This window comes from Carcharhinus amblyrhynchos, chromosome 5 (assembly GCF_965287045.1).
Source record: "Carcharhinus amblyrhynchos chromosome 5, sCarAmb.v2.hapA, whole genome shotgun sequence".
NCBI classification, from domain to species: domain Eukaryota; kingdom Metazoa; phylum Chordata; class Chondrichthyes; order Carcharhiniformes; family Carcharhinidae; genus Carcharhinus; species Carcharhinus amblyrhynchos.
Genome location: NC_137328.1, coordinates 67,249,040 through 67,273,759, shown reverse-complemented (window position 1 = coordinate 67,273,759; position 24,720 = coordinate 67,249,040). Strand labels below are relative to the sequence as shown.

Below are 24,720 nucleotides of genomic sequence, written 5' to 3'. Positions count from 1 at the left end.
CACATTGTAATGTTTACGTGATACGGTAAAGTGTACTTGTTAGAGACTCCAGGAACAGTGGGAGATTGGGAACATGTCTTCAAAGATGATAGGGTACATGCTTGTAAAGGTGAAAGGGCAAATGTCTGCCAACATGATAAAACCCAGCTTGAGTTCTTGCTGTTAAAGTAATTGATTTTATTGTTTGACATGTCAGCTGATTTCTACCTAAAATCAAATGGAAGCTGGTAATTTGTTCAAACGTGTGTGATGCAACTCAATAAGTAAAATTCTGCCACATATATTGTTGTTATAGCTAGTAGAAAATAATAAGATAAATTTTAAAAAGTATACACAAGGCATTCCTGGTAACTTTGGGCTTTGTTAAATTGTAAATTCTAATAGAATTGGGTATTTTGCCTTTTGTACTGTTTCAGTGCTGGCAATGTTTCCACTCCAATTTTGGGCGAGTATTGACTGCCATTAACAGCAAACCTCATAAAAAACAACTCAAACAGAGTTAGCAACAACTGTCATTGTACTTAGAATACCAGCTGCAAAGCTTGACTCCAAAATGCCAATAGATTTAGTGTCACATATGCCAATTTTACTAGAAAAAAGACATCGGCCCTGCTTCCATGCACTTCCAGCATGCTCTGTGTTGAATGACATGCTGTTAAGGACATTAGCATAGTGTGTGTGCCAGAATTATGCAGAGTGGTGATATGGTGATATTAGTTAACAGCAACTGCTGATTTGATGCCTGATTTGTCATTTTTGACCTCACCGCTCTAGGTAACACCCGTTCTCAAACGCACAGAACTCAACCTGCTTTCAGGAGCATATAGTTCCCCTCACCAACATCATTTAAAGGCATCATCATTCAACTAGCAAGTTAATTGCTTACTCCTTTCTACGAGCTTGTGCTGAATTTATGGAAACGCTCTGCTTTGGAAGGGTTCATAATGGTTGGTAAAGTCTACAAAGAGTGGTACTGGATGTTGTGAAGACATCAAGTGTTCTGAGAACACCATCAGCTCCCAGTTGTGGATGCAATAGTCACAGCCCCCCTTGGGCTGCTGTATTAGAGGGAGATGGAGCAGTGGCTGCAGATTTTAGAGGGAGCTGGAGCAGATGCTGCAGCATTAGAGGGAGATGGAGCGGGGGCTGCAGTATTACAGGGAGATGGAGTGGGGGCTGCAGTACTAGAGGGAGATGGAGCAGAGACTGCAGTATTAGAGGGAGATGGAGCAGGGGCTGCAGTATTAGAGGGAGATGGAGCAGGGGCTGCAGTATTAGAGGGAGATGGAGCAGAGACTGCAGTATTAGAGGGAGATGGAGCGGGGGCTGCAGTATTACAGGGAGATGGAGTGGGGGCTGCAGTACTAGAGGGAGATGGAGCAGAGGCTGCAGTATTAGAGGGAGATGGAGCAGAGACTGCAGTATTAGAGGGAGATGGAGCAGAGGCAGCAGTATTAGAGGGAGATGGAGCAGGGGCTGCAGTATTAGAGGGAGATGGAGCGAGGGCTGCAGTATTAGAGGGAGATGGAGCAGAGACTGCAGTATTAGAGGGAGATGGAGCAGAGGCTGCAGTATTAGAGGGAGATGAAGCAGAGGCTGCAGTATTAGAGGGAGATGGAGCGGGGGCTGCAGTATTAGAGGGCGATGGAGCAGAGGCAGCAGTGTTAGAGGGAGATGGAGCAGAGGCAGCAGTATTAGAGGGAGTTGGAGCGGGGGCTGCAGTATTAGAGGGAGCTGGAGCAGGGGCTGCAGTATTAGAGGGAGATGGAGCAGAGGCAGCAGTGTTAGAGGGAGATGGAGCAGATGCTGCAGTATTAGAGGGAGATGGAGCGGGGGCTGCAGTATTAGAGGGAGATGAAGCAGAGGCTGCAGTATTAGAGGGAGATGGAGCAGAGACTGCAGTATTAGAGGGAGATGGAGCAGAGACTGCAGTATTAGAGGGCGATGGAGCGGGGGCTGCAAAGAAGGAATCAAGCTGCTCTCAGGGAGAGACGAAAGAGAAGAAGGGCATTCAATCAGAAATCTTAGCCACCTAGGATCTACAGCGACCATTTCTCTTATCTGCCCTAAACCTGGGACAGTTTGATCAGTGGCTGTGTTCACCAAGTAGATGATCTGTGTGCTGTCTCCTGAAACCAGGCCAGCTACCTCAAAGAAAGGTGAGGATGAATTGTCGGTGGCAATCAAAATGACTGTGGCCCTCAATGCTTCTGTAAGTACATTATTTCAGGATGGAATAGACACATTGCCAATGTGTTAGAAATGATTTGCTGCACCCAAGAAGTGACAGAGGCTCGGTATGCCAGGGGAGAGAGAGCTTCCTTGTTATCTCTCTAATCAGAGCAAAGCTGGTGAAGTGAACAAGCTGCTGTGCCAAAACAGTAACTTCCCATGAGGGAAAGAAAAAAGACTTGCTATTATATAGTGGGTTTTTTCTCTCACATTCTTAACAGTTCCTAAGTGCTGTACAACTAATGAATTATGTAGCATAAGGGGTTAACAGAAGGGGTTTGCTAAGGGATATGACATAGATGACAATGATACCAGTCAAGGCATGTTTTGAAGTCCCTCTCTCTTTCTCATTCCCTGGAGAGGTTGGAGCACTACAGCCAGGAGCAACTTGCCTATTCTGTAACCCCTTTAGATATAGTGTTAAACGAGTAACAGAGCATGACTGCAGTCTGTCCAGTACCAGATCCCACATCTAAGTTCACAGGAAAGACAGACCATCTCAGAAAATGGTGGCAGGTGTGGAAATTTTGATATAAAAAATACATTGATGTTTCAAAGAAACCACAAGAGTGAAGGAAACTCAGCAGCAGCTCATATTTATAAACTGATGGAAGGAGGAAGGAAACTGGAGAAAGGTAGCTAATGACTGTATCCAATGAGCAGTCTCTGTCCCCACCCCTGCATGCTTGATTGTCTTGATAGTCCACAAAGAGGCCAGAAATGGGAATTATGGAAATGGCATTTCCTTCAATACTGAACAGCACTGAATCTCCATAGAAGCATCATGTCAGTCCCTTTTTGCTGTAGGTCAGGTAGCAGAAAATGTTCTTCTGAGGCAGGGTGCATGGGGGTCCACAATGGACTTTGAGACCTTTCTTAACATCTTTGACACCAATTTTAGCCCAAAGTGAAACTTAGTCATCGACTGAATATGTTTTAACTAAAGATCCCAACAACTTATGGAATCAATTAAATTATGTCTAACCGAACTGTATCACCCAGCTAATTCTTGCAGTATGGGGCACTGAGGGATGAGATAATCCAGATAAAAAAATCTCTCTGGGGGAGGGGTGGAATTTTCCTGTCCCACCTGCCGTGGCAATCTTAGCAGGCAGGGGGCAGACCATGCAAAGATTTGTTGATCTCAGGTGGGACTTCCCAGTTTTGGGGCAAGCACAGCCAGAAAATCCCACCCTCTGCAGACTACAAATGATCTCCCTTTACATCAAGTGGCCCAATATATGAGGCAGAACAGGCTTCTATAATTTAACCAAACTATAATTCAGGTCAATGCTAAGGCTTCAGTGATTCCATTGACTGTGTAGGCCCAGTGGCCCCATCCACAAGAAAGCCTGCCAAATTAGGGAAAAGCGGGAAACTCCAAACTGGTTGCCATTTTGAATGCAGGCATTGTGCCACAAAAAGCTTCCACTTCAGCAAAACTGAATATTTCAAGCTTTTCTACAAATCCAATAACTTTAGCGGAGGTAGAAGATAAGAATATATTGATGAAGCGCACTCGATTCAAGAAATTGGAAATCAAAATAAAGGTTAAATTACAGAGTTCCTAGGAGAACTTTATAGCCTTCTAGACTATTGGTCAGTTATAGTGCAAGTTAACGACTTCAATATTACCATTAAAATTGCTACTGGAGTTAGTGTTACCATACTAGCAAATGATCTCGACTAGTTTCAGCCAGTACCCCTTCATTGATCAAACATCAGATCAAAGCTGCAGGCAGGATTATCGCTCCTCCTTGCTACAAGGGGCAGCAGGTCGTTGATTCATTCTATTGTTTACACAATGGATACACATCCTTATTGAGTGGTGATGTTCTCAACTTTCTAGAAATCTGATAAAAAACAGGCGTTACTCAGCATTTGAACAATGCCGGGGGGTGGGGGGGGAGCGCGGGGTAGCGTGGGGCAATCTTGAGCCTGTATTCATTGCCCATGGGGATGGAGGCAAGGGCTCAAGATCCAGTGAAACCTGGAAGTCATTGATCTCGTTGACGAGATCATGACTCTCAATTTTTGCCACCCCCTGGCTGGCAATGTATATTTCCATTCATCAACATATGGTTAAAGGTCCCTTTCACTGCATATTGAGCCCTCACCGTGACATCACATCGGTGAGGTTTACAACAGGTTCTGCCAGATGTGAACCTGTTGTGGGGATCTCCCCTCCCCCGGCGCATAAAGGTGAGTGTAGCCCCTGTGGAGAGGGACATGGCCAGGCAGCGTCCTGGCAATGCCCCCTGGCACTGCCCCTTGAAACAGGTTGGTACTGCCAGGTTGGTACCATGTCAACCTCAGAGTGCCAACCAGGCAGTACCAACCTGTGCCAGGGGACAGTGTCAAGGGAAGATCCAGTGGGGCCCTTATGTTGAGGGGCTTTATTTCTTGTTGGTGGTGGGGGGGTGGGGAGCAGACATGATAGCTAGGAATGCTGGCGATGGCTGAATGGGAGTCAGCAATCGAATGTTTGGGGGAAGGGGGATGGGTGCCAACACTGACTGTTGGAGGTGAGGGACGAAGGGATCCAATGTTTGTGGGGGCAGGACGAGGTGCTGGCTGGCATTGGGGATGCGGTGAATGCAGTTCCAATCATTGGGAGGGAGGTTATTGTTTTGTCTGATCAGGGCACTCTTTAAACATGGCGCTCTGTTCTCAGTGCAGCCATACTTCGTCGGTGTGTTGAGGTCCAACAACCCTACATGACAACGTGAAAAATGCCCATTGTGACATGCCATTTTTCTCACTGGAACCAACAGTCTGCCATTTTTTGGTAAGATTTCACCCATTGTGGAACCATCTTCAACCTTTCATTTAGAATCAGTGGCATTTCAGTGCACACTAGCTGAGGACGTTTCTTCAGTCAGCAGTAAGTTTCTTTATTTCAGAGACACCATCCACTAGACCCTGGATGGAGATTGAAGTTATGAATTTCTCAGTTCTTCACGAGGTTAGGCTGGTACAGAAAGCACTGAAACAGATGGTGACCATCAGCATGAAGAGCTGCTGGATCTGGACTGGATCTTTCCAGGGAGTGATGAGAAAGAATAACTGAGTGATCTGTTGGATGATCAGGTCCTCGAAATTGATCTCTTTTTCCAATAAATAGACATGCCATATGATGTTTCTGTTGGTTCAGTGGCTGAACAGCATCAGATCTTTATTCCACTGTACCTACCAATGTATTGCCTAGTCTATCTCTTGTCTATGAAGAGTCTTTCTGAGAGGATGCCTTGCCTGAGTCCATGTCAAAGCCCATCAAAGATCATACTGCTAAAGAGCTGGTACCTTCTAGCGATGAAAGTCAAGTGACACACATACTTCATCTTCAGCTGAGAGTCTTTTCCCATTTCGAACTGGAGGTCAGCATAGAAGCTGCAGTAATATGTTTGGCATTTCTGAAGCTGTAGAATCCTGTACAGCAATCTTGTCTCTGAGATAATTACCTACAGAAAGTTTGTCCTATCTCAGAAGATGTTGTTCTCTTGTCTCCATATTCTCAGCAATTCTTCCCATGGCCCAGAGTTGAGTAGACTAATAGGAAGAAAATTGTGGCTCTCTTAGCATTACCTAGAAAAAATAGATACTCCTCCCAAAATATCATTGGGAAACCATCTCCTCATCTTTTCTTGAAAGGCTTACACAAATGTTATGGTTTTTCCCCCCTTTGTCACTTATATTCATTGAAATCTCAGAGCTTCAATACCTTTTCAGTCTTTGATGTAGCAGTGAATGCTGTGGCTTGGACAGCCCTCGCCGGAGTTGAAAAATCATTTCTCTTCTAAAAATCTCCCCCTGTGTGCTTTGAGGGAGCAATAAGTTCCTCGGAGAGTCTTTTCTTGTCCCAGAGAATCCAAAGGTCGATGCTCTTCAGTCTTTTCGGGGATCAGTCCTCCATTGAAAAAGACTCATTGTCCTTGCAGTTCAGGCATCCTGCAATCTACACTCTGCTTACCAGCATTCCTGCTGAACTGCTGTCTCATTTTGATGATGATGATGTCCTCCAACACAAAGAAGAAAGCCCTCATGTGTCTCCAAGATGACTTTTCTCAGAGCCAGAATACTGTGGGAGATTGAATCCCACAGGATTGTGACCTGGGGAGGGGAGAGTAGGAGTTGGAATTAGTTCTAAATAGGGAATGACAGAAATGTGAGGTAAATTGTTAAATGCAATGGGTGGGATTCTCCAGCCTCCCAGTCGCGTGTTATTTGCTGGCAGGAGGTGGCATGCCATTCACTGGTGGTGGGATTCTCTGCTCCTGCCACTATCAATGGGATTTCCCATTGAAGCTACCCCATGTCAGCGGGAAACCCGCAGATGGGAGCACGCTGCCGGTGGGACCACAGAATCCTGCCAACTGTGATTGGCCGGAGAATCCCACGCATAGTTTCATGTTGTTGTTAGATGTAAGATAGTACATTTTGTGGAAAGTTTAGTATAAAGTATAAACAGAAAGTACATGCTAATGTACGGTGAAGTTAATGGTGTATAACTGATATCAATCAGTCATGTGTTATACTTGCGAGGGAAAGTGATTGGAACGCCAGGCCCTGGAGCAACATGACTCCTTTTTTACGACTACAGTCCATCTACTAGCCAAGTACCATGCTGAGTATGGGGGCACAATCCTTACTGCCACAGGTTTGGTGACTTCCTCATAATGCTGCAGACTCAATGGGCTGAAGGGCCTCTTTTGCCTCATTCTATGAACCTATGACAGGACAAGTAGAAGGAGGGTGAGAAGCAGGAGGAAGAGTAGAAGGAAGAAGGGAAGCTGGAAAAGAAGAGAAGGAAGACAAATAGGAGCAGTGAGGGATGAGGAGATTAGGTTTCCGTCCTCTCGTATGAAAACCCAAATCCCTATTTTTCAATAATTCTACATCTCTCTGAAATGGATCATCACAGCATCCTCTAGACCACAATTCTGATCTGAATGCCACTACAAAACAATCATTCCATGCCAACTATATTCAACAAATCATCCAAAACTCCATACAATAATCAACTAGTTATCCTTTGTGCATATTCTTTGTGCCTGGCTTGTGGGTGCCATTGCCCAATTTAATTTTCCTCCACACTGCTATTCCAGTGGCTGTAATATTACTGATGGAAGGCTGCTGGTTTTCAATACAGCAGACTTCAGGTGGCCTTATTGAATGCCCTTGAGCAGCTTTGAGCCTTGAAGGCTTGGCCTCAAACTGATCCACCTTGATATGGGTGGCAGTAGTCTGGGTTGTCTTGTTGACAGGAAACAGCAGAGACTATGTGGCGATTTTACTATTTTGATTCTAAGTGCTGAATCTGGCGTAATTCAGATCCAACTTGGAAACCTATTCTGAGTGCCCCCATATGCACTCAGCCTGAAAAGAAATCGCAAGTCTGAATCGCACTGTGGGCGGGGCTCATTGCACCCGAAACGCTGCTGCTCCGATCGGAGCCTTCAACTGCTCATGCACAGTGAAAAAGAAAGTTGAAAAACAGTCCCCTGTCACATCGCGCCAGGGCCGCAAAAAGCGGATAAAGCTGCCTGGGAACAAAAAACGGGAATATTGGCCCCCACAGAAATTGCCGCACTCCCACGACATAACTGTCCCCCTTATTCACCTACCCCCCATCTACCCAGACCGATCGCAACCCCCCTGCCCCCTTCCCCCCAACGATCTCCTGCAGAGTGGCGGCGGATCCCAGCAGCCCTGAACCTCGTCCCACCCACCAGAGATCCCATCTGGCATCCTCCTCCCCTCTCCACCAGAAGAGAGCAATCTGGCCTCCTCCCTTCCCCCACCAGAGAAAGATCGGGCCTCCTCCCCCAATCCCCCAGCCCCACCAGAGAGTGATCGGAGATTGGGGCCTCCTGCCTCCCCCACACCCCCCTACCAGAAAATGATCTACCCTCCCTCCTCCTCCCCACCTCACCAGAACTGATCAGGCCTCTCTCCTTCCCACCCACCAGAGATATATCCGACCTGCCTCCTCCTCCCTCACCCCCCACCAGAGAATGATCGGGCCTGCCTCCCTCCCCCCTCCACCACCGATCTGAGCCAGAGAGCTGCCAGAAGCTCTGAGGTCACTAAACTTCTTTCAACACAACATCCAGGTCCTGGGGTTATAATGCTGCATTGACCAGTATAGCTACCTGTTCCCACTGCTTTTTCAGCACTTGTTGGAGAGCTTCCTGGGCTCCTAAGGGAACATAACTTCTCTCCTCTTGTCCACCTACAGCTTCAAAGCTTCCAGCATGAAATCCGTGAACCTTGGGGAAGGCTCATTAGCCTGTTGTGCCAATTCTGTTGCTTCCTTCAAGCCTTTCACTATTTTTCAAGTAGTTTCAGCCCTGTTGCAGCCAGAATGTACCTTCCCTCATCATTAAGATGTGCAGACAGGAGTTATATGGCACAGGGCATCTTAAGTGGTGCTAGTTTCGCATGAATTTGAGCTCCCTCCTGAGATGTGCAGCCACTCAGCAGCACAATGAGCGCAGGATTACACATTGCAATCATTTTAATTATCAGGCAGCGCACTGTTCACAATCCCTGTACCTGAGTTAACCCCCACAAAGTTCACTCTCACATCCAAACTGGAGATTTGGCAGAACTGTTTCTCTTTGTAATATACAAATTTATCAAGCTAAGTGTTGCATTGATGTTGTATCATCATTCCCTGTGGTGTTGGTTTCCACTGATTTGTCTGAAAGTATTCCAGTTATTGTCTAGCCACACTTTGAACTGGAATTTACAGGAAAAACAGCATTGCCAATGTTTGTACTTAAGATGTGGTGGTACAAATTGAAAGGGAATAGACTGCACTGATCCCTGTTTGCCTCTGGCATTAAGCATCCACGGTCACTGCATTATTTGAGACTGGGGAAATCCACCATGAACATTGTACTGCCTGTAACTTGAAGTAACTGTAGCCCTGTACATAGTTTGACAATAAGTTGAAATAGTTCAAGTAACAAAACTCATTTGATATTGCTAGTTTCTCAGATGGGTGGGGCACAATAAAGCTACAGAAGCTAGCAGCATAGGAGGCTATAGATTGGTTGTATGTGCTCATTCAAATTCTATCAGCCAAGCTGTGTTCTTCATTTATAGGAAGTATATTATTGAGCCAATGTGTTAATTGTGTGCAGTGGAATACCAAATGCATAGTTTGAATGAGTGGGCCAATTGGAATAGTCTACTAAATTGCCACCTGTCTTGATGTAACATTATGTTATTCTATGACTTAACAGATGAAGTATTCAGTCTGAAATACAGGAAATTACATATGCTGCAGTACTTTATACGCTTTGAAGCAGCTAAATGTCAGCATCATCTCAGGGCCACGTTTTCACAAGAGATTCACTGCAGTGTTAGATGGGTGAATAAGACTATCCCAAAGGATAAGTAAGCCTAAATCTCAGCAAGTCCCAATATGATGCCAACATCATCTTCAAGTGCACAGTTCCAAGATTAGCTCTGGTGATATGCAGACCAGCTCGAAGGTCTGGTGGTCAAATCAGGTCAACCTACTCAGCTTGAGAAGAACAGAATCTGCATTCATGTGCAAAACACTATATGCACAGAACAAAACTGTTCAGCACCATTTTGGGTTGACAAACGTTTTAAGTCCAAGATATTGAAGTACCCTATCATCTAAATCAAAATCTTGCACAACCCCTCCTTCAAATGCTAGACTCTGGGAGTTAGTGACCTCAATAAGTTACATTTATTTCATTAGTCACAAGTAGGCTTACATTAACATGGCAATGAAGTTACTGTGAAAATCCCCTAGTTGCCACACTCTGGCGCCTGTTCGGATACACTGAGGGAGAATTTAGCATAATCCACCTAACCAGTGTCTTTTGGACTGTGGGAGGAAGCCACAGCACCCTGACAAAACCCACGCAGACACAGGGAGAACATGCAGATTCCGCATAGACATTCACCCAAGCCGGGAATTGAACCCGGGTCTCTGGCATTGTGAGGTAGCAGTGCTAACCACAATAATGGACCAATAATTTCAACTGTCCCTGTCAGGAAATGCCATCCAGTCTAAGTGGGAAGCAACAATCAAATGAGCAGAAAGTTTTCTGCTGGCTTAAAGATTCCACCTGAAATGATCTGGACAGCCTGAGTTTAGTTGTTTGTGAGCATGGGCTGATAGCACAAAACTTCCCTCATTCACTACTAATCAGCAGATAATTTCACATAGAACTTACACATCATTACATTGAAAAAACATCCATCTCATGTTGAACAGGATTTGAATCCAGGGTCAAATGCCAGCTCTGATTGCGGTGAGGGGGGTGGGGGTGGGGGGTGGGGGGGGGCAGGGAGAGCTGGGGTGGGGGGGGGTGGTTGCGGCGTTGGGGTTGTGGGGAGCTCTTGGGATCTCTGTGGTGGGCTGGTGGGAGGTTACTTTTTTGTCCTGATTGGGTCACCCTTTAAACGTGGCACAATCTCTGTGCAGCCGGGCTTAAAGTCCAACACGTTTATTTGTAGCCAGGTGGCCACCTGATGAAGGGACAGCCTGTTCTGAAAGCTTGGGGCGTTTGCTACAAATAAACTTGTTGGGCTTTAAGCTGGTGTTGTGGGATTTCTTTCTATTTTACCCCAGTCCAATGCTAGTATCTCCACATCAACCAGGCTTTGCCAGAATGTGGACCCTCGCTGCTGCGTGATGGTATGAAACACCCCCCCCAATTCTTTCTGGCAGAGTGACTTAAGTGTCAAACCCACTGCCATCCAAGTGATTCTTTCAGTGTCTAGTGTTAAGTTAGACTTTCTAATGCTTTGATAGTAAGTACTAGGTCATTTTTTTAACAAATGTTTCCATTTGCATTGAATTAAATATGCAGCTTCCTCAGTGACCAGAAGCATTGGATCCTGCTATTTTGTTTCAACTGCAATGTGTATATAACAATCCTATAGATAAGCATACTTGGCCTCACTATTTCTTGTTTTCATTGGTCATGTGTTTTTTTCATCAAAACTAACATCGATCTCTTTGCCGACTTCTCCACCCACTTCACCTCCCTATCTGAAAGACACACAGTGAAAAGCATTACTCCTGGCAGATTTAGACATGATTAGACAGTGGGCAGACAAATCATGGATTCACTTCAGTGTTAAAAGGTCCAAGTCAATAACTCTGTCAAGAAAGATGGACTATGATGTTACCTGCCTACGTTACTTTATAAAGGTTGTAAACATTATGGTTAAGGGTCTGACAAGGATTGGCCGGACGGAGTGAACCCAGACTTTATTAAAAGACTTTTATAAGACTTTTCTTTGGAGTGAAATTTCATGTTCATTAACGTAAAACATATCATTGATGGAGAATTGTTAATTTTCCTTTTAAGGCAGACAGTGTCAGCAGCAAGTCTGGGGAAGTTTCCAACCCTTTGCCTCTAGCCCACCCTTAACAGTGCAGCATCTCAGGCTCCCATTTGACCTTTTTTCTATTCCTAACTCAAGTCATTCTGTGATTTTTGAGTGCAGTTGGCAATCTAAAATAAAATTAGATATAGTCACAGATCCTTGCCCACTGATAACTGGGTTGAGACTAGTTAAAATAATTTAATATGTGGCTTTCATGCACAACAGGTGGAAAAGAATATCATTACATTTATATAGGCTGCAATTAAGTCCTCAGATGCAAATTATACCAATCTCAGTGAATCATATTGTCCTTAATTCATTTTAATGTATTATATGACCATAAAAAGGACTACACATCCAATTTGTATATAGGTGATATTGACTGGATCACAAGAGATGTTTTAAATTTTTGACATCTAGGAGGTGATCTCAAGCTCACACTTACTGTCTGCAGGAATAGCAGCAGCGGCTCAAGATCTGGAAGTCATGGATCTCCCTGATAAGATCATGATTTCGGATCTTCCTCTCCTCTCACTGGTGATGTCATCAGCTTTATGCCCATAGTGGGTGTGAACCTAATTTACATAGATTAAAATATATATAAATATAATTAATCATCCCCCTTGCCATTGGCACGGTTTACAACAGCTTCACCTGGACGTGTACCTGTTGTAGGGATTCCCCCCTGGGGGTGTAAAGGTGGATAGAGACCTGGGGAGAAAGGGACATAGCCAGGGAGCAGGAGGGAAATTTGTTCATTTTTGTAATTGGAACACTTATTCTCCAAAGTGTTGCATGTTATCTTCTAAAATTCATTTGTTTGATAAAATGAATAGTAAAGTTTATCAATGTTAGAAATGTGAGTTCAGATGAGAGCGGCCATTCTGTCCATCTAGATTGATACTTTCCAAACCTATCTATGATATTTTCCACTTCAGCATCAAACTGCATCTTTTCCCACTACTCTATATTTGGAAGATGGTTCAGATACTGATCACTCTTGACATAAAGAAATACTTCCTCACGTCAGTTCTGAAATGGCCAGTTTGCCCTTCATCTCACTGTTATGATTTAACTTGAAGGAATGCTCCGGATTAATCTTTCCCACTGTTTAGACCTCTGTAAGGTCACCATTCATTTATTTGTTTTCAAGGATGAGGATTCAAACCTTTTCTGTAAATCAGCCCTATGTTCGAGATCTTTCATTAGATATAAAGTGGTAATGATTATTGTTGACACACATTCTATAAGTAAAAGAGTACACACACACGTGCAAGGAAATGTGGCATCAAAAATAGCAACCAAGATCATAATAACACTGTTTAGCCTCCATTTCCTGTTTTATCAATAAATACCAATCTTTTAAAATGTTACATGGTAGATTAATTTTTAGAACTTCTGAATTATTTCAAATGTCAGTTTAACTGCTCAGAATTCCTTTTGTTTTTCTGATTTAATTGATGAACCTCAGTGAATATGATGGTTGGGATGTAAAAGAGTCCTGTTGAAATACTCTTGGAGATTATTATCACAAGAAGATGAAATTTAACAGTCCTGATGAGTTCTGAGAAATACACTTGATGAAATACATTTGATGTTTCTAATAGTTGTAAATGGCAAATACATTTCTGTTAACAGGTTGATGGCATGTCGTACTGAAGCTCCATATTATTCTTTGAATAAAATAGTTAATTCCTTCTCTTTTAATGTAAAGTTGTTGGGACAAACTATGGCAGATGTTACTGTTAAAAGAGAAAGGCAATGGCAATGATGTAGGATACAAAATTCAGCAGAAAAATTTGAATTGACCAACTTCATAACATAAAGGAAGGAAGCCTGTAAAGAAAGGTTAGGAACGTGGTATGCAATGTAGGCTATAAAGATTTTTGGGGGGATTTTCCACTCTTGGTTTCAGTGGGCAGGAATGGCAGAGGGGGCAGAGAATCGAGAGGGAGTCCCAATAGGGCTTTTATGCTAGCGGGATGTCCCCATCCCTGCTCGTGATATAATGGGGTTCCTGTGGTGAAATAACAGGAATCCCAATATAATCAGTGCCAACTTGGCTGTGCCAACATGTGCCGAGGAATGCCATGGTCAGACCCTCATGGGTGCGCAATTGGTCGGGGGGGGGGTTCAATTTTTGTGTGGTGGTGGGGGGGAATGCAGGCAGTGAAGGGAGAATTTACAGGCTCTGGGGGAGTGGGGTGGGGAGACCATCCAATACCTCTTAGCTTGGGGTTGTGGGGGGTTTAGTTTCACTTCAATATTAATGGATCTGTCCTTTAAAGATGGCGCCACGATTTCTGCAAATACATTGAAGTAAGTGAGCTGGTTTATGTGGCGCCAGAGATTGTTTTGTAAACCCATGCTTTGTTCATAGTCATGAAGCTGAATTCAAACCAAACTCCATGATTTGCCTTGGGTCCTACTAGACTTGATGGCAACCCATCATCGAAGCCTTTCATGGTGTGATCCCTGTTGCCAGAACAATATAGTTGTGACGATTCAGCTGTGAAAATCACTTCCATTTCAGATGTTACTTAGTTTAGACTTTTTGGAATTCAAATTCATTTGGAATATCTTAGCATAATCCTAACATAATAAAGAGGTTCAGGGGAGATAAATGTGCTTATGTTGGGACTGATGGATGGATTATCTCATGCTACCTGAGGAGCTGTGTCTATATGAACTGAGAGATTGGTAATCCTTTCACATTGCAGACTCAATGTTAATCTTGATAGTCTTTAGAAGACCTCAGCTGTGGGTGATGATGATTATTGTTGGTAATGAACCAAAGTTTTTGCTGCTATAATTAACAAAGCCATTTGTAGTTGAGTGCTTGAGTTTCTGTTCTCCTCTTGGAAAACTTTCTCCTGAAACATACAGATCATAAAAGCAACATCCTCAGCCTGTATCTCTTGTCTGCAGCAACTGATGAGAGGGTCATTGGAAGTGTAGAGATGGGCAGTCCAGAAAAGAATGGACGATAAAGGAAGATCACATCATAATGTTAAATGATACGGAAAAGGTGTATTATAGAATATTTATTTTAATTTAAACTTTGCAAGTACGATAAGTGGACATGGGTTGAAATGAGTAAAGGGTAACTTTAAAGTTATGTCTGATATCAAGACATTCTTCTTCATGCAGCGATTGATCAATGCTTGGACTGAACTTTCCAATAAAGTGATGGAGGCAAAAAAACACTCTGGATGCATTTTAAAACAAGCAATCAGATTCTGCAATGACAGGACTAAAGGGTGCTTCAGGATGGATGATCCAATATATGATGAATAATCCCCCACATGCATTGTATTTTCTGATTGTGCTGTTATCCCTTAGAGCAGCTATATGACTGGTAGCTCCAATATTGTGTTAGAATCAAAGCAGGGATTCTCTCTTTGAATTTAAACAATTCAGGACATGACAGAGAGCAGGGATATAAATGTGAGTGCCCCAGGGATCGGTGCTGGGGCCTCAGCTATTTACCATTTACATAGATGATCTGGAGGAGGGAACCGAGTGTATGGTGTCAAAATTTGCTGATGACACCAAGATTGGTGGAACAGCAAATTGCGCGGAGGGTGTGGAGAGTCTACAGAAGGATCTAGATAGGCTGGGTGAATGGGCCAGGAACTGGCAAATGGAATTTAATGTTGGCAAGTGCGAGGTGGTCCACTTTGGTAGGAATAATGGTAGGAAGGATTATTACTTATGTGGCGAAAAACTGCAGCAGGTGACAGTGCGGAGGGACTTCGGGGTCCTTGTGCATGAGTCGCAAAAACCCAGCTTGCAGGTGCAGCAGGTGGTCAGGAAAGCGAATGGGATGCTGGCCTTCATAGCGAGGGGGATTGAATATAAAAGTAGGGAGGTCTTGCTGCGGCTGTATAGGGCATTGGTGAGACCACAGCTGGAGTACTGTGTGCAGTTTTGGGCGCCGTACTTACGCAAGGATATTTTGGCCTTGGAGGGAGTGCAGAGGATGTTTACTAGGCTGATGCCGGAGTTGAGGGGGTTGAGCTATGAGGAGAGGCTGAATAAACTAGGCTTGTACTCGTTAGAGTTTAGAAGAATGAGGGGAGATCTCATTGAGACGTGTAAGATGATGAATGGGATGGATAGGATAGAGGTGGAGAGGCTCTTCCCGCTCAGAAAGGACAGTAGGACTAGGGGGCACAGCCTCAAGGTAAAGGGGGGCGGTTTAGAATGGAGTTGAGGAGGAACTTCTTCACTCAAAGGGTAGTGAATCTCTGGAATTCTCTGCTCATTGAAGTGGTGGAGGCTGCCTCGCTAAATATTTTTAAGACGCGGGTTGATGGGTTTTTGATAAGAGAGGGGATTAAGGGTTATGGGGAGAGGGCGGGAAAGTGGAACTGAACCACGACAGATCAGCCATGATCTTATTGAATGGCGGGGCAGGCTCAAAGGGCCAGATGGCCTACTCCTGCTCCTATTTCTTATGTTCTTATGTTCTTCTGATTCCCTCTTGAAACACATTACCGAGAAGCTTCACTTTGATTTAACTGGTTAATTGATTCATTTAATTGGCTTAATGATAGCATTAAAATGGTACACAAATGTATTTTCTGCAAACACTCCATCCAGTACCTTACTAAAGGAAATTTAACCTCCAAATGGCTGTTTCCTTTTATAAAGCTTACAAAAGAATGTGAATTCCTGAATGCTGGACTGTGATGCTTTCCACTGTATTTCTCGTTGTTTAAAGTGTCATTTATTTACATGAAAGTATGGGCTTTCACATTTTTTTAAGTTTCCAGTATTTTTGGTGTAATCAGACTATTGCTAAATCGTTTTACTGCATTTTGTAGTAAATGTGACACAGCTGTAAGTAATTCATTTATACACCTTCTTCAACCCAACAATATTTGAGTCTGTCCATAAAAACTGTGTGGCATTCTCAGTGAAATAGTTGCATCAAATTATTTTAGTAATCTGAATCATCTATACAATAGTATTGTTATTTGTAAAGTAAAAGTAAAGTTTATTAGTCACAAGTAAGGCTTACATTAACACTGCAATGAATTTACTGTGAAATTTCCATAGTCGCTACACTATGTCACCTGTCCAGGTCAATGTAACTAACCAGCACATCTTTCAGACTGTGGGAGGAAACCGGTGCACCTGGAGAAAACCCATGCAGACATAGGGAGAACATACAAACTCCACACAGACAATGACCCAAATCGGGAATTGAACCCAGGTCCCTGGTACTATGAGGCAGCAGTGCTAACCACTATGCCACTGTGCCGCCCTATTTGACATATATTTAGTTTATTTTCAAACAATAAGCACGAACAATGCTGTTCATTGGAAACATGCCCTTTAGACAATTCACAGAGTTAAAAAAGAATCATAAAATGCAGATCGAGCTTCTGATGTTTGTCTTAATTGAAATAAAACAATATTTTGCAAATTCACCTGTAAACTATTTTAATATTGAGACAAATATCAGACAGCAGTGCACCTCGGCTAAAACCTTTTCAATTGGTCTTGTATCTTATCCTCTAACAACTAAAAGAAAATATTGTCCAAAATAGTTTCTTTTTTGTTTGGAATTCATTATTTCATCAATTTGCTAACAGTGGAATAATGAAATCTACCATAAAGGTCAAGTTAAAATCAACAAGCATGTTGTTCCACATTTTAGTATGATTAGTTTTTTTTTAAATTGTTTATGAGATTCATGAAAACGCCACAAGTCAGTGATAAACCTCCTGGCCGTAAATTTCTATGTTTGACATTAAGCAGAGATACAGCCAAAGCAGCAAAACAGTGATCGCTGATGATCCAATCAACTGTTTGACCTTTTGACCTCTTTCTCAGATATATGATCAGGAAGGATCGCTACAGCACTTCATTGATGGCAGTGACCCCAGCAAATCAAACTGGATGAGATATATCCGGTGTGCAAGACATTGTGGGGAACAGAACATGACAGTTGTTCAGTACAGGTAGGAGAAATGTAAATTTTTTGACCTATCAACATGATACTTAGCCCAACTTGTTACTTCTGCAGTCAAATGAAATCTGATGGCAATGTATATCAGTTGACTTCATTATCATCCATTGCTTCATCTGTGATTTTCCTTCCATCAAATGTCAAGAATGAGATTGTTGGCTCAATTCCACTAACAATGCCACCAATACTGAAGTCACATAATGATTTTATTTAATCTTGGTATATGGATGACACTGGCAAGGGCACATTTACTGCCCATAGCTGGTTGTCCTAAGAAGATCTTACCCATGAACCGCTGCCATCCTTGTTGTGATGATGTTCCCATTATAGGAAACTCCAGGATTATTGCCCAGTGACAATGAAATAGTGGCAATCTCTGTTCAAGTGTAGATGATGTATGGCTTGCACTATAAATATTTCCATGATTTTACTGAGGTTGACAGTTATTCTCGCTGAACTGATGCAATTTTGTTTCTCATTGATTGTACATTGCAGCTTTACTCTACAAATGGTGTAAGAGGTAGATACTAAGTAGCCCACATGAGCCTAGAGTGGAACAAGACTTGGGCTGGCAAATTGCAGCTAATGTTTATGCCATTGAAGTACCATATAATGCCTATCTTACTTTTCTACATCACTGCCATCCACAAAGCGACCTGCCATCAACATCTTGGCAGTTACCGTTTGACCATTCAGTTAACTGGATCAGCAATATTAACAGCATGACTACAGGAACAGGGCAGAGGCTCTGTATTCTGTACTGAGTGGATTATGTTTTAAACCTTAAAATCCTGTTCACTATCTACAAGACTGAAGACAAGTTTATGATAAAATTCTCATTAGTAACCTGCATGAGTTCAACCATAACAACAATCAAAACACTCAGTATTATCTAGAACAGAGCAATTCACTTCATCAATACCTGAATTACTGTTCTCAATTTCTCAAATTCCTCCATCATCACCACACTTTTCTGCAGTATTTATGATTTATACAGTGCACTGCAGTAACTCATTGAGATTAGTTCAATAGTGTCTTCTTTCCTCGTAGCCTTTACCGCTGAGAACAAGAAGAGCAGTGGTCTCTTGGAAGCAGTCATTTTTAAGTTCTTACAAAGAACAAAGAAAAATGAACGCAGGAACGGGTCCTTCGGCCCGCCAAGCCTGCGCTGATCATGATGCCTGCCTAAACTAAAACTGTTTGCATTTACAGAGTCCGTATCCTTCCATTCCCATCCTATTCATCTATTTGTCTAGTTGCCCCTTAAATACTGCTATCGTACCTGTTCCCAGCACCTCCCCGGCCAGCAGGTTCCAGACATTCACCACCCTCTGCGTAAAAAAAACTTGCTCGCACATCTCCTCTAAACTTTTCCCCACACATCCCCTAGTACTTGACATTTCTACCCTAGGAAACAGCATCTGGCTGTCCATTCTGTCCATTCCACTCATAATCTTGTAGACCTCTATTAGGTCACCCCCTCAACCTCTGTCATTGCAGTGAGAACGAACCGAGTTTATTCAGCCTCTCCTCATAGCTAATACCCTCCAGGCTAGGCAACATCATGGTAAACTTCTTCTGTAGCCTCTCTGAAACATCCACATCCTTCTGGTAATGTGACTCCTCTCCAAGTCCTGACTTGGAAATATTTGTTGTTTCTTCCTTGTTGCTGGATCAATATTCTTGAGTTTCCTAACTAATAGCATTGTGTGAGTATCATCACTATGCCAATTCAGGAAGAAGGTCCATTGCCAACTTCTCAGGGCAGCTTTGGATGGACAGACAATGTGGCTTTGTCAGCATTACCCACATCTCATAAAAATAATGATAAATAATTTTGTCTGTTCAGAATTTCTGTTATGGACTTATCTATCCCTTACACAATTTGTACAGTAAAGTTGCAATGTACAGACAATAGGAAACAATGCCACAGCAATTCAACCAACTCTGAGAATAACACAAAGCTCAATAAAACTACAGGAATATTTGTATTGCAAGTCATACTTCAACTTTACTTGAACGTAGACTGTTATCCCTTTCTTGTCACTCTGGGTCATAATCCTGGAGTTTCTTACAATAACAGAAACACCATCACAACAAGAATAGCAGAAGTTCTTGGATAAGGCCTTCTTCAGGCATCCAGCTACGGACAGTAAATGCGGCCTTGCCAGTATCACCGATATATCAACAAAAAATTAAATACTTTATTTCCTGACTTTATTATGCAGGCAAACTGCAAAACAGAGATTTGTGAGGCCTTTTTGCTGTGGAAGGACCACTGTTATCATAATACAGAAGCATTAAGTGTCCTAATATCATTTTTACATTTGACCAGATGCTGAATGAAGAAGTGTTCATTTTTGGAAATGTTGCTGTCTCAGTGAAACTGTAAAAGCTCTGATAGATTATTTGAAAAAAATGTGAGGTGAACTCCTAAGTGTTCCATCCAAAAATCATTCCTCAACAAATACAAGCAGAAATCCGATTTACTGGACGTTTAGCTCATTTGTCGTTAATAGGAGCATGTTGTTCCCAAATTGGCTGCCACTTGACCCACATAACATCAATTATTATGCATCAAAAGTAAGTAACTATCTGTGAAGCACTTTGGGACATTCTGAGGATGCACTAATGTGGTTTATAAATGCAATTTATTTCTTTCCTTCAATGAGGATACATTCCATCCCCATTGAAACATGTCCAACTTACACATACCCAGAAAGTTTACCAGGGATTGGAGGAGTCAAAGCGGAGGAATCTCAAATGTTTACAACAGCACTGCTTGAGGTTAACCAGCTAAAATTGTGCAACTTGTAAGTATAAAGCACTGTCAGGGTTTCTTTCGCTTGTTAGTTAGGATGGCTCTGCCAATTAGATCAGTAGGTTGCAGGGTCATCTGAAGCTGAGTATGAAGAATGCTAGATGTTAGTCCGAAAGGGGTGATAACTAAATTAAATCCAAAAAAAGAGACTTACAGAAAGTACATATACGGTAAAGGAGCAAATGACAAAAAGTGATGGGACAAGAAACGTGGTAAAACATACCAAGAAGTAATATGAAATGAATATGTCAAATAATATAAAAATAAGTACTATGTAGAGTAATTACGACAGAATGAAATAGGGATTGGACCACAAAGTATGAACTAAGTAAACTCACAGGAAATGATACTGAAATGGCAGGGCTATTGGATAGAAACTTTGCATTTCATTAGAGTCCCAAGATGTGTAAGTTTAAGGGGATTAGTGGTGTAATACATGGGATTAAAGGGTAGGGCTTGGATAAGATGTTCTGTCAGAGAGTCAGTGCAGATTTGATAGGCCAAACGGCCTCCTTCTGCACTGTAGCAATTCCAAGATTCTAAATCAGTGTGAACCTGTGGCTACTCATAGCAACTGGGGAGAAGATAACAGAGGGAGTCATATCCATATATAAAAATTCAATAGAGCAAGAAATAATTCAGAGAAATAGTGGACAAAAAATATAATTCTTATCTTCAAAAAGGGAGACAGAGCTAACCCATGGAACGACAGACCCAGTTTACTTAATATCTTACTGGTCTTCTAAAAGGAAGGTTATCTTAATTATTTGAAGAACAGATAGAGTAAATAAAGTCAATGTAGTGGATGCAGTATATATGGAATTTCAGAAAGTATTTCAATAAGAGACCCAAGACTGAGTTTGAATCAGGATTCAGGTAATAAAATTGATTGAAAGATTGCTACATAACTGAATAGAGTTAAGTGCAGTTGGGGGAAGTTTTCTTAGACTGGCAAAAATGAAAAATGTGTCCTGCAGGGATCTGTGCTGGAACCACAGGACTTTATGTTGTACATTAATTATTTGGATTCAGGAATTTTAGACATGGTATTGAATGAAACTTGCAGGGTTTTTGATAGTAACAAATTTAATATTGTGATATATAAGATGGTTAGCAGAAAGAATTAGGAAGCCATTTATTCCTTGGAGGCTAAAAAACTAAATGTGGTGAAGGGAAAAGAGGGATCTGGAATTACAATCACACTAATTGCCAAAAGTAGCAACCCAATGTGATAAGGCCATTAAGAATATAAGACAAGGTACTGGGCTTTATTCCTGGGAGGAATAGAATATAAAAGCTTGCTGTATACAAATTTATGTTAAATCTTGGTTAGACTACACTGCCTGCAGTTCTGCATACAGAAAAAAGAAATTTGATACAGTGCAACATCATTGACTTGTGAGAAAAGTTCTAGCTCATGGATTAAAGAGGATAGTAGGAATGTGGAATCATAATTGGCAGAATAATGGGAAACAGCGAGTAATGGTTAGTGGATTTTTTTGGGGCTGGAGGAAGGTTTATAGTAGTGTTTGATTGGGTTCAATATTGAGACCCTTAGTTGTCTAGATCTTGGTGTATAGGGGGCAACTTCAAAGTTTGAGGATGATGCAAATTAAGGGTGGTACAAAACTTGGAAGCATGGTGAGTACAATGTAGAACCTCAGAAAGACATAGACAATTTGGTGGAATGGACAGATGAAGTTCGAAGTGGAGAAATGGAGGAAGAACATAGAACCACAATTTTAAACAATGGGTACAAGGGTGTATTGGAGCAGAGTGTGTATTTTTACATGTCATTATAAATGGCAGGATAGGTTGAGAGAGCAGTTAATAAAGCATACAATATCATAGAACATAGAACATTACAGCACAGTACAGGCCCTTCGGCCCTCGATGTTGCCTAAGCATTATTCATAGAGGCGTGAAGTACAAGAGCAAGGAGATTATGCTGAGCTTATATAAGACATTAGTTAGATCTCACCTGGGGTATTGTGGACAGCTCTGTGTGCCACATTTTAGGCAGCATCTGACTGCTTTGGGGAGGGTGCAGAAGAGGTTTACAAGAGCGGTTCCAGGAATGAGAAACCTCGGTTATGAAGATAGACTAGAGAGGCTGGGGCTGTTCTTCTTGGAGAGAAGATGACTAAGAGCAGAATGGTTAGAGGTGCTCAAAATTGTGAGGGGTATGGATATAGTAGATAGGAAGAAACTGTTACCGCTTGGAAAAAGGATCAAGAAAGACAGGGCCCACAAAGAAATTTGCAAAAGAAGCAAATACAATGTGTGAAAAAACTATTTCACACAAAGAGTGGTTCAGTATGGAATGCAAAAGTGTGGTGGAGGCAGGTTCCACTGAGACATTCAAAGGACATAAGGCAATTACTTGAATAGAAACAGTGTGCAGGGGTAATGGGGAAAAGGCAGGACAATGACACTAAGTCATTGTGCTCATTTGAAGAGCTGCTGCAGACACAGTAGGCTGAATGGCCTTCTTCTGCATCATAGCAATTTTGCGATTCTGTGATTTACAAAGACGTTGTCATAATTGACAAGGTGTAATCATCAGAAGAAATAAGATGAGATGCCGAGAGTAACTCAACTTCTGACTCTTCAAAACCTGTCCACTGCCTACAAGGCACAAGGCAGGAGCATGATGGAATAATCTCCACTTGCCTGGATGGTGCAGCTTCAACAAAATTCATGAAGCTTGATACTATCAAGCAGAAAGTAGCCACTCACTTAGCACCTCATCCGTGCCTTAAACATTCAGTCTTTCCAACACTGACATAGTAATGACCAAGGAAAGTGTGATTTGAGTCAAAAAGGAAAAGGCTACATACATGAGGTACAGGCAACTAAAAACAGATGAAGCATTTGAAGAACTCAGGGAAAATAGAAAAGAGCTCAAACAGGGAGTTAGGAGGGCAAGAAGGAGTCATGAAATGTCCTTGGCAGACAGGATTAAGTAAAATCCCAAGGCATTTTATACATATATTACAAGATTACAAGGCTACAAGATGAAGGCATGTAAAATTCTGGTTCCAACACCCCTCTCCCTGATGAGCTCAATGCATTCTACACCCATTTTGAGCAAGAGGTCAGCGAGAGCCCTTCATTGTGGAAGCCTGAATCTATATCTGAGACCACCATTGCAGATGTGAGAACAGCTTTCTTGAAGGTCAACCCACGGAAAGTGATTGGTCCGGGTGGGGTACCTGGACGAACACTCAGATCCTGTGCGGATCAGTTGGCGAGGGTATTCACGGACATCTTCAACTTCTCTTTACAACAATCTGATTCCCTATCTGCTTCAAGAAGATGACCATTATCCCAGTGCCAAAGAAAAGCCAAGCAGCTTGCCTCAATGATTATCTTCCGGTGGTTCTGACATCCGTCATTATGAAGTGCTTCAAAAAGCTAGTCATGGAATGAATCAATTCCAGCCTGCTGGACTGCCTGGATCCACTACAGTTCACCTCCTGCCGCAACAGATCTACAGCAGATGCCGTCTCCCTGGCTCTGCACTCAACTCTGGAACACTTAGATAACAAAGGCACCCATTTCAGACTCGTATTTATTGACTATAGCTCAGCATTCAACTCCATTATTCGTACGAAACTCATCTCCAAACTCCATGGCCTGGGCCTTGGCTCCACTCTCTGTGACTAGATCCTGAACTTCCTACCTCACAGACACAGTCAGTAAGGATAGGCAACAACACCACCTCCACAATCATCCTCAACATCGGTGCCCCACAAGACTGTTCTCAGCCCCCGACTATACTCCTTATACACCTATGACTGTGTGACCAAATTCCCCTCCAACTCGATTTTCAAGTTTGCTATCGACACCACCTTAGTGGATCAGATCTCAAACAATGATGAGACAGAGTACAGAAATGAGATAGAGAATCTGGTGAACTGGTGCGGCAAAAATAATCTTTCCCTCAATGTCAACAAATGAAGGAAATTGTCATCGGCTTCAGGAAGCATAGCGGAGAAAATGCCCCTGTCTACATCAATGGGGACGAAGTAGAAAGGGTCAAGAGGTTCAAGTTTTTAGGTGTCGAGATCACCGACAACTTGTCCTGGTCCCTCCATGCTAACACTATAGTTAAGAAAGCCTACCAATGCCTCTACTTTCTCAGAAGACTAAGGAAATTTTGCATATTAGCTACAACCCTCACCAAGTTTTACAGATGCACCATAGAAAGCATTCTTTCTGGTTGTATCACAGCTTGGTGTGGCTCCTGCTCTTCCCAAGACTGTAAGAAACTACAAAAGGTTGTGAATGTAGCCCAATCCAT

The 24,720-nt window shown here is 42.5% G+C and overlaps 1 protein-coding gene across 1 annotated transcript in view; it reads left to right on the top strand.

The window, feature by feature from the left end:
- The window catches only part of prdm6 (PR domain containing 6), a 222,615-nt gene that overhangs the window by 109,079 nt on the left and 88,816 nt on the right, over nt 1–24,720 (top strand). Inside the window, exon 3 of the mRNA XM_080189688.1 lies at nt 17,458–17,585. Coding sequence (XP_080045814.1) covers nt 17,458–17,585 — 128 coding nt within the window. The remainder of the gene's footprint in view (nt 1–17,457; nt 17,586–24,720) is intronic.